General features: G+C 31.8%; 1 protein-coding gene across 2 annotated transcripts; it reads left to right on the top strand.

The window, feature by feature from the left end:
• LOC18588346 (uncharacterized) lies at positions 1-8,264 on the top strand. 2 transcript variants are annotated; one of them, XM_018126624.2, is made up of 13 exons: positions 1-374; positions 1,644-1,818; positions 2,850-2,933; positions 3,124-3,365; positions 3,511-3,754; positions 4,305-4,384; positions 4,881-4,965; positions 5,329-5,460; positions 5,548-5,661; positions 6,402-6,449; positions 6,708-6,792; positions 7,590-7,640; positions 7,733-8,264. In XM_018126624.2, exons 1-13 carry the CDS (start codon positions 187-189, stop codon positions 7,783-7,785), a joined length of 1,581 nt encoding a protein of 526 aa, XP_017982113.1. In that variant the 5' UTR covers positions 1-186; the 3' UTR covers positions 7,786-8,264. The 2 variants fall into 2 exon arrangements, with proteins under 2 accessions (XP_017982113.1, XP_007012755.1); XM_007012693.3 differs by having other exon boundaries at positions 1,632-1,818.
• Positions 8,265-11,154: the final 2,890 nt, after the last annotated feature.

The following is an 11,154-nucleotide window of genomic DNA, read 5'->3' as shown; positions in this document are numbered from 1 at the left end:
AGCTTTGTTTTTTTCAGGTCTCGTTCATCCCCTACATGTAATAACCTGAGGCATCCTCCTGGCCTGCTTCGTTGTCACAATCACCAAAAACCACGCACAGGAGAAAAAAAGAAGCAGAGAGTTTATTGTCTTTAAAAGAGGAGAGAGAGAGAGAGAGAGAGAGAGAGAGGGAGGGATATAAGTATAATGGAGAACCAGAAGAAGGAAGAGATGGAAGGAGAGGAGGACGAGGTGGGACCGATGGCTGGGGAGGTGGCGGAAGAAGAGGAAGGGGAGGTGACCAGCTTGACGCTTGAAAGGGTGGCTGCGGCGAAGCAGTTCATTGAGAGCCACTATAAAGCCCAGATGAAACATATCCAAGAACGCAAAGAAAGGTATAGATGCGAAAAAGATGTTTTGTGTATTTATATTGCATACTAATCATATCTACATGATTCATTTGTTAAATGTTTCTGCATGGCTTTGAATCTGTTGTCTTGGATTTCTTTTCATGAAGATCTTGTTTTGGTTTGAGTTTTTCTGCATGGCCGGTCTTAGATTGGAAGCTGAAATGTGTTTTGCATTTTGATTGCATGGGATTGGTTTTGGCAATCTTGTGAAATTGTGATTTTGTTGTACTTCTTTCTTCTTAACTTTTGGAATTCTATTGAATTCAAAAGTTAAAAAAATTTCAGTTAATAAAGAGAACTTGCTTTAGAAAGGCTTTGCTTAATTAATGAATTAATGTCAGTTTACTTTCAGGCGTAGAAATGAGTTGCATATATACGATCATGCCGTACATTGCTGAAATGGATTTAAGAATTAAAGGGGAAATACATAAAAAGTGTGAATAAGTTTTATCTTTAGAAAAATGAAGCTGATTGCTTGAAGTAGGCTATTGTGGTGTTTGGATGCTAATAGAAGTTTGCAAAGAAATAAAGAGAAAAGTGCATTGAAATCTAATAAATTATGAGTTGTCATAATTAACTGTGTCTATCCTTTATATGGAAACAATTCGTCAGAGTTCCCAACCTACACGACAATGTTAATCACTTTCCATGTAATAAGTTGAGTATTTTTTCCCAAATGAGCCGGTTGGGCAAAAAAAAAATGTAGAAATTACTTTTAATGCAAGAAAAAATTACATATTTTCATTATGATGCAAGTCCATTTGTTCTTTGAACAACACAGCTGGAAGGAGCGCTGAAAGAAGGAATTAGAATTAAAACTGCAAACAAGGCCTCTATCCAATGCTATATGAATTGGCTGAGGCCATGGGAGGTCCAAAGTTCAAATCTGCCCACCCCTTATGTGTGACTGCATAGCTAAATATGAAGGAGAAATGATATTTGAGTTAGAAATGTCAGATAAAGCGGCATTAGTTTTTTCTACACATGGTTTTGTCATTGCATTTCATTCTTCCATGATGCTGTGCTCTTTGTTGAGTAACCTTTCTTTGATATAAGTCTCTCTTTATGCAGAAAGTGATGCTAATAATAATGTGTTGCATTTATTCTTCTTTGTTTAACCATTTTAATTCTGCTTCTTCCTTCTTTTTTCCTTGTAATTGTTTGTATTTACCTTAGATGATTGTAGTTTTGTGGAAGGACAGTTATTGATAAGAGATTAGACTGTAAGGTGTTTGATTTTAGTGTATCCTGCAGGCGTTTAGTGTTAGAAAAGAAGTTGGCATCGTCAGATGTTCCAGAGGAGGAACAAATCAATCTGCTAAAGGATTTGGAGCGCAAGGAGTCAGATTATATGCGGCTTAAAAGGCACAAGATTTGTGTTGATGATTTTGACCTTTTAACCATTATTGGGAGAGGGGCTTTTGGAGAGGTTAGAGATACAAAAACTGTTGATAGTATTCATAGGACATACTTTTGACAATTATCTTTGGCCCTTCTATTTTTTTTCTTCTTTTCTTATAAGAATTAGCATGTTGGGGTGATATTTGGAAATGATTGCAAGATTTACAGCATGATACATTCTATTAAAATAATGGAAAACAAAAGTAATAATCACAATACCTATTCCACTTGAAATCAGATTTATAAATGATAAGCAACTAACAGATAGTGATACCATTCTTGAATGTAGCAATTGTGATGTACGTGAAGCTAGAGGCAGTGGTTATTGAGGTGGCTGATGGTAGAAGTTATTGATTCACTGATGGTTTTTTTTTTTTAGAGTTTTTGTAATCAAATTATCCACGATGCCATGTTTATGGTGCTTTATGCAAATCTTAGCCTGTAGCAATACTGCTAGTGTTGTGGTAGGATCGTTGTGCTATTGCTAGAAGAGCTGGTTGATGAAGTTTGAAACAAATACACTTTGGATGCTTCAGTTTTGTAGTATGACATGAGACATGCCAATCCTCTTTTTGAAGAGATAACTTGAAAATTCGAAAGTCACAGTTTTTTCAATGCACTGAGGTGTAGATTTGGTATTGAAGACCTTGAGTTCCAGGAAACGTACAAATTCTTCGATTTGTAACTAATTAGAAATACTTTATGCTCTTATGCTATTTTATAAATCTCAATCATATGAGTTCAAGTTTAAGTGCTAGCCTTCCTAAGATAAAAATGCCTGTGATGCAAGTTTCCTTCTGTTTTCTTTGCCTAGTCTTTGTTCATCACAACCTCGTCAGAGATAATCCTTTCTAGTGTGTGACAGCAGATAAACATTTTTGCCTATGCATATAATTATTACATGCGGATTATGGGCTGTGCCTTTCTTTTTCTTTTACCTGCTTGAGTGCTACTCATATCACTTTCAATTTATTATTATGATTTTAAAAAAAAAATTTGAATGTTCTTCTATAATGTGGGAGGGTACTGGTCTGCTCATGTGTTATTATTAGTTTGCAGGTAAGATTGTGTCGAGAGAAAAAATCAGGTGATATTTTTGCCATGAAAAAGTTGAAGAAGTCAGAAATGCTTAGCAGGGGACAGGTGAGATCTGAAATCTTTTGTCATTTGATTTCAATTTATGCATGCAAAGCATGATTTGTTTCACCTGGGAGAAACTCCATTTCCAGTTTTCTTTCTATTAGATTTTTCTTGTTGTTGAAAACTCTCTCACATTTTTCTATGCTACCTGTTTAATTTCTTTGCACTCACAGATTTTGTGAATATAACATAGGTTGAACATGTGAGAGCTGAGAGAAATTTGCTCGCTGAAGTTGCCAGTCACTTCATTGTGAAACTTTATTATTCTTTTCAAGATACTGAGTATTTGTATCTAATCATGGAGTATCTGCCTGGTGGTGACATGATGACTTTGCTAATGAGAGAAGACACCCTAACTGAGACTGTGGCTAGATTTTACATTGCTCAAAGTGTTCTGGCCATTGAATCTATTCATAGGCATAATTACATTCACAGGTTGGTAACCTTTGTTGATTACCAACAGAAATATCAGGAAATGGCATAATAGTTGAGACTGTAATTTTTTAACCTGATGTAGCTTCTGTGAATATTATCGACATCTGAGAAACATGTGCTTGTTTTTTTTTTTTCCTTCCTCCAGAGACATTAAACCCGACAATCTTCTGTTGGACAAAAATGGTCATATGAAGCTCTCTGACTTTGGTCTTTGCAAGCCTCTAGACTGTAGAAATTTATCTGCTATAAATGAAAATGAAACCCTGGATGATGAGAATTTGAATGAATCAATGGACGTTGATGGGCACTTCCCTGAATCTGGTAGAGGAAGACGCTGGAAAAATCCCCTTGAACAATTGCAGCACTGGCAGCACAACAGGAGGAAACTGGTACAACTTTATATTCTTTTTCTCAAGTTACAAATCTGTCATTCTAACGCGTGCATGCATATATACAAGAAGCATGCTTACTGATTTTATTTCAGAGAATTCCTTAATCTACACTCAGAGATAGTAATATCATAATGTATTCAAATGAATTTTGTGGCTATGCATGGAGCCATGGTGAGTGTGTTTGTACCAGAGAAATATCATTTCAAGATTTCATCAATAATTCAATTGCATGTTCCAATGAATTATGAAAGGAGCAAAAACATGCTGGGTAATTAGGTTTAAATTCCTTTGGATGATTGAGTGTATCAGTTGAAGAATTTGCAAAGTTGTTAAAACCTAAATTCTAGCCCTATTTGTTTCAAATTGTTCAAGCTATTCGATAAGTTGAACTTTAGGATTAAGCTGATTTACTATTCCTTTCCCCCTTTTTTTTTGTTGTTTTATGCCTTGTTAGAGGGCTGCATCCTTGTTGGTAAATTTTTTGGATGGAATCAAGTTATATATTCAATTATTCTTAGGTTTTTTTCTCTAACTGTTTCAATGGCAGGCATTTTCAACAGTTGGAACACCAGATTATATTGCACCTGAAGTATTGCTGAAGAAAGGATATGGCTCAGAGTGTGACTGGTATGACTTAGAATGAATGATATTTTCTCATTAGATTTGTAATGCTTACATCTTGTTTCTGTCATTTTGAATCTGCTTTTTTCTTATGTTCTTAATTGAATGTGGAGTTAAATTTTCAATGCAAAAATATTATGTTACAAGAAAACTTGGTTGAAGACATGTTGGTTCTATCCTTGCCTGAATGTCACTGAAGTCTGAAAAAGACCAAAGAAACAAAGCAATGAGAAAATTCAATTTAAATTAAGATGAATATAACTTTTTGTTTTCAAGAGCTTTCAAATTTTAGCAGGCAAAAACGGTTGGAGAGTGATCTAAAGTAAGCTGCAGTAGGATATGCAAAAGAGTTGTCTGAAGACTTTTTCCCACTGCAATAACAGGATAAACTTTATAGAGATAATCTTTTATGTATATTCGTGATATGCTTTGTATGTAATCGTAATGGATAAGGTAATTTCATTTTCCCTTCAATACATTCTTATTGATTTACCTCTTGCAGGTGGTCACTTGGTGCTATCATGTATGAAATGCTTGTTGGTTATCCTCCATTTTACTCTGATGATCCAGTGACAACATGCAGAAAGGTTTTATCTGTTCTAAAGTTTTGGTTTTATTTAATTTTTCAGCTATTTTGAGCTGAATTATGGGATTTCTAACTAGCTTTTAGCATACATGGTCCTCTTCGTAACACCGTTATACCTTTTCTGCTTCATTTTCATGCTTCTTTCTCTCATTTTGGTGGTCTTGACGGTAGTCTTAAAGCATATATCGTATTTGACTAATTCAATTCATTTTGTTAGTATAGCAAGGATGTGATGTTAAGTGTCAGCCAGTGATTTTAAGTGTTTCGTATTAATTGTTTAGCTCGCTAACCTCTTAGAAAAGGTTCAAATACTTGTTTTTCTTTTTATTTATTTATCATTGCTGTGCTGTCAAATGCATGCCAGATTGTACACTGGAAAAATCATTTGAAATTTCCAGATGAGGCAAGGCTTACACCTGCAGCAAAGGATTTGATCAGTAGGTTGCTTTGTGATGTTGAGCATAGGCTCGGTACTTTAGGAGCAGACCAAATTAAAGTAAGTTTTATGACTATCAAAATATTCACTCTCCATTTTCCTTTTTATTATGTTCTATTTTACACCTATTAACAATGGTATAATTAGGCTCATCCTTGGTTCAAAGATACTCCATGGGACAAACTCTATGAAATGGAGGCAGCATTTAAACCACAGGTTGAGGGGGATCTTGATACTCAAAATTTTATGAAATTTGATGAGGTAAGTTATTATTAGACATATCGGTGTTTTCCAATCTTTTAATTGAAAAGCAAAAGTAATTTTATTAATAAAGAGTTGAAATACAAACTTCAACAAAAAGAGCTCCCAACACATAGCCCATAAGAACCAACCCAAAAGGACTACTCCATCTCTGGTACCCCCAACTTTACAAAAATTAACTTATTTAGGTCTCAAAGACCAAAACAATCACATAGCAAGAAAACAACCGTAACTACAACCAAATCACACTCAACTTTGAAAGAAAATTAGAAATTGCAGAGAGGCATTTTCTCAAACATTCTAAATGATGACTCATCAAAGCACATAGTAATTGCAATTGCCATCCCTCAAAAAAGCAGCCAATTTCATCCTTGAATATCAGCTTTGTTGCCTCACAGTTAATGGAACAAAAATCAACCTACAAGGAAAACGCCATTCTAGACTCAAATCCAGGCTACAAAATTCTCAATGTGATTTACTCTAGCCTTAGCAAGCTAATCTGCCATTGAGTTACACTCTCTAGGAATATTGAGGAGATTGACTCTACCAATTTGATTTTTTAATAAAACAACATGATTTAAGAAGGGATGACAAAATGATCTGTTGCCCAAAGAACTACATTTAAGGAATTACTTTCTCAATCTTTGACAAGTATTATTTTTTTATGCTCTGTAAAAGATGTTTTCTGCCTTTGTTTATATGGAGCCTACTGATGACGTAAATTTCTGACTCTGCCACAGGTGGAAGGTCCAAAACCAGCAAGAACAGGATCTGGGCCAATAAGGAAGGTACCTACCTTTTCTCCAAGGACTGTAAGGATGACTATTAATGCAATTAACTGTAGTTTGAACTTTGAAAAACTTAACCATTGTTTTGCTGCGACCATTTTGTATTTTGTTGAAGAAGATCATGATGGAAGTTTCTTGGCCTGCCTGTAACTCATCTTTACTGTTGTTGACTTATACTGCATTTGTATGTCCTTAAGTCATCCAATCTTAATATTGTCTTGCATAACTCACCATTACTGTTCCTTACTTTTCTGGCAGATGCATTTAACTCCTAAAGATCTTAATTTTGTGGGCTATACATACAAGAATTTTGAGGCTGTCAAAGGGTTACGTCATTCTTTCGGTAAAACATTCTTAGTTATTTGTGTTTATTTTTTATTTATATCGAAACTGTTTCTTTTATGTCAAATCTTTGATATCGTGATTGAAAATCATATCATTAAAACTTTGATTTCATGATTTCATGATCCTCAAGTAACCTAAGTTACTGATTGCGAATGTTCACATGGGAGGACACTGTCATATTCCACTTATTATTTGCATAAGCTCTGTCAATAAGGTCACAGCTGTATTTATCTTTGAAGAAATTTAGTCTTTCGGCAAGCCAGGCCCACGCATGGATTCTGATGTGGTGTCAAATTATGGTTGCCCTCCTGTTGTCAACCAAGTCATACTAAAATTGGTCTTTCTAGAAGATTTCGTCTTTCTTCATGTAAAATACACCTTCTGAATATTTCAGTATTCTGATCTACATGGTACTTGGAAATACGAGGGCTGTCTGTTACGATTATATGGGTCAATATGATTCATACAATGTTTAAAAGTACTAATGCATTATCCAAGTACAAGCAAGGGAATTATAGGTAATTTAATGCACATTTCTGAAGACTTGTAAGGGGTAGTCAAGAGATGGAGAATGAAGGAAATGTAGAAAGGGAGACCCAAGTTTATTCATACTGGATGCCGTTGACTGTTAGAGGATAGGTCTTTTTAGCTTGCCTAGAGAAAGAAAGAAGGGAAAGGGAGAATGTGCCGCAATTAAAATCAAATGTAGTAGCATCTGCATCTGCATGTGTGCATGCATGTGTTGTTATAAACTGTATTCGATTTCTTTTGTTTCTTATCATTCAACTGCTACAGATATAAAGGGGAGTGCACCACCAAGGCAGTCGTCAACTGACTCATTCCACAGTAAGATTTCATTCCTAGATTAAGACTGTCGGGTCTGGATTTCATTTGCCAGATTGAGTTAAACTTTTCTCATGAATGAGTTTCTTTTTTAGGTGATTCTGGTGTGGACTACTCGTCTAACGACACAGAAACAGGGTTGCTTTGATCATCAGGAGATGGCATGCAGATTGAGTGACTCAATCCTTTCCATGGATAGCACCGTGCATAATGGATAAACGATCTCTTCTTATTTTGATTGACGGGTCTACCTGCTTATTTTAGCCAGGTTCTACCCTGATTTGCTTATCTATTGAAGTTTGCTGGCACATATTTGCCGAACTAATAAGTATACAGTAAATATCAATTAGATTGAGGAGAGTTCTTTGATGGTACTGGTTGGTAGCCATAAGTGAGTTTTATGTCCATTTAGTCTTTGAGATTGTATTGAGGTCCTGACTACCCAGGTTGGCGAACCAAATTAAACGCCTTCGCTTGTGGCAGTTTCTGGTCCTTTTTCCATCCTTTCTTGATTGTCTAGGAAACTGTTAAAATGGCTAAATTAATGGTAAGGACTCAGGCCACTGACTGATATTGTATGGAAGCCTTGTTCTTTGGCAATGAACAGCAAATCATTTGTCGTTGAGACCTTGTCTGTCTCCATGTGCCCTATCACTTGAACCATTATTTATCCGATTGACTTTAGAAGAATAAGACGCTTTGAATTTTTTGCATAATGTTAAACACCAATATGATAAAATGGAAAACTATAATTCTTTCAGATACGTACCATGGACAAACCCAGCTTTTGTTTTATCAACCAAACCAAATATTGTAACAATTCCAGTAGCATAATTATATAATACTATATTATTGTGCCTTTTGTTTCCTGGAGACTGTCCACTTTTGAGTGCTGATTATTGCTTTGCGTGAAAATTGATATTTACAGGGTGGGTTTCTTTGAAAAAGCCAAAAAAAAAAAAAAAACAGAGGAACAAAAGGATTGAGTCATTGAAGTGAAACCTAGGATCCCATCCCAGGTCCAACATGGCCACATGGGATACAAGTCTGCAGCCTGATATTGCATCCCATACTCATAACTTCCTATAATAAGAAAAAAGAAGAGAACAATAAGAAATCCCAAGCTGCAGGGTTCCAGTTCCGGTGTGCCCAACCTGAGCTAAGCAAATGGCATAATGGATCTACCCCACATATTGATTTCTCTATTTAATTACATTTAGATTCCTAATTTGATAAATTATGATGGCATTCTGCATTATGAATGATTATTCCTTAATTGAGGATAACATTTTATTTCCATATATTGCACTTTTTTTCATCTATAGTTGCATTCAATGTATACTCTTCTTTCTTTTTTCATTGGTAATAACTTTTCCTTTACAAATTTAATTTTGCTTCTTCCTACTATATAGATTCCAATCCTCTTAATTTTTAATCTTATAAAAAAAAATCATATGTAAACAATGATTATATGTATATAAAAGAATTAGTACTAAAAAAAGTAATATAAGAAATGAAATTCCAAATCCTCTTATCAAAAATCAATACCATATGTTAGTAAATATAATCGTCAATAGAAGGTAATTAATTAATTATTATATTAAGATTAGTGACCATACTTATTAAGATTATCAAATAGATATTTTACTTAAATATTAAGTGCATGTTTGGCCTAGATTTTTTTCAACTTATCTACCTCTTTAAAAGCAAAAACCAGGCCAAATATGATTTTTTTAAAAACTCTTTAAAAAAAAGTAACTTTTTTTTTAAAACAAAAATTAAAAAAAAAAGCTTAAAATAAAGCTCCAAGGAGAAGCTTTTTCTTCTCTTCTTTTTAAAATATGAGAAAATTTTTATTTTGTCCAAAAATATTCTCATTTATTAAAAATAATTACAATATTACTCTTTAAAAAAAAATACCTTTTATGATAATTTTAATAAAAATTATAATTTATAAAAAAAACTTATAAAAATAAATTTACCAAACAACTTTAACTTAATTTTAAAAGTTATTATTTTTCATAAGAGCTTTATAATAGTTTTTAAATTAAAAAAAAAAAGCCAAGTCAAAATGGCTCTAAGTATTTTAAAGTTTATATTATCATTTGTGCTTCATTTCTTTTTTTGGTAATATTATATCAATGCTTCATTACAAAAATTGTTATTGTCTTGACAAAACAAAAACTATTAATTCTTCTGTTACTTTTCTTGGATCAATCATAAATTTTTTGTGATGGATGCTACTAACCAAATAAATGATTGTTGACATGGTTAAGTCATTATTAATTCACATCAAACTTTATTGATTAAAATAAAAATACTTTATTTATTAATAGGCTTTGTTATCTTTAATTAAGACAAATTAATGTACACTCACCTTCAAATATTTTGATTTTATTTCTTTCATCTCAAACTAATAATTTACATATTAAAATAATTATACAAATCATCTAATTTATTAGTTAGAATTATAATATAATACTATTAGTTAATTAGATTATAATATATAATTAAAGTGATATTATAAATAAAATTAACTTTATATATATATATCATTCACATCGGTAACATATTATTTTAATTTTTATATACATTTCATTTTATAATATAATTTTTTTTCTACCATTACATATCACCAACTAAAAAAGATTTTCTTACTCAAAAAAAGGAAATAATTTTTTTGTTGTGTTCGATAATCTATAGTCTAATAACATGCTTAGTTTATTAGAAAGAATGAAATGAGAATATAATAGCTATTTCAAGAAAATAGAATATAAGAAGAATAATTATTAAGTAGATTAATTCATGGAAATGGAATATGGTAGAAGTTGATATTATTACTTATTCTATTATTTGGTTGGTAAGAATAATTTTAAAAATAATTAAGGAATAATGGGTAAAAGATAAAAATACACTTTATTAAAATTTATAGATTTTTTAATTAAAAAACAAAAATATTATGATGAAAAAAAATACTCTTTATTAAAATTAAAGAATTTATTTTGTTAAAAGATAAAAATATTCTAAGCAATAAAATCAAAATAACTTTTACTATAATTAAATAATATTTTCACCAAAATACAAACATATTTTTATTATAATTTCATAATAGTTTGTATTAGAAAATAATTAAACTTTTTATTATAATTAAATAATATTTAATATTAAAAGATAAATTTTATTCTTCATTAAATTTAAATAATACTAAATAATATTTTTTATTACATTTATTATATTCAAATAATACTATTAAATAATATACTTTATAATATTTATTATAGTTAAATAATATTTAAATATTTTCTTTTTCTTTTTTTTGAAAATGAAATAAAAAATTTTGTGTTTTAGAGAGAGAAGGAGTGAGGAAGAGAGAGAAAAAAATACGTTTTGTGTTTTTTTTATATGATAACTTTTTAAATTATAAAAAAGTATATTTATCTAACCAAAATTTTTTTTATTCTCAACAATTTAAAATAGTTATTATCAAGAAGGTCCTCGTAATAGCTATTCAGGTTTC

Source organism: Theobroma cacao, chromosome 9 (genome assembly GCF_053813885.1).
Source record: "Theobroma cacao isolate CCN51 chromosome 9, ASM5381388v1, whole genome shotgun sequence".
In the NCBI taxonomy this organism is placed as follows: Eukaryota; Viridiplantae; Streptophyta; class Magnoliopsida; order Malvales; family Malvaceae; genus Theobroma; species Theobroma cacao.
Note: the sequence above shows the minus strand (reverse complement) of the source record. Positions and strands in the feature narration are given on the sequence as shown.

Bases quoted from the DNA above. Each gene is read 5' to 3' on its own strand.
- LOC18588346 (XM_007012693.3), top strand. From the start codon at position 187: ATGGAGAACCAGAAGAAGGAAGAGATGGAAGGAGAGGAGGACGAGGTG. The intron at 375-1,631 runs GTATAGATGCGA...GTTTGATTTTAG, and splicing joins ATCCAAGAACGCAAAGAAAG to TGTATCCTGCAGGCGTTTAG. The intron at 6,793-7,589 runs GTAAAACATTCT...CAACTGCTACAG, and splicing joins AGGGTTACGTCATTCTTTCG to ATATAAAGGGGAGTGCACCA.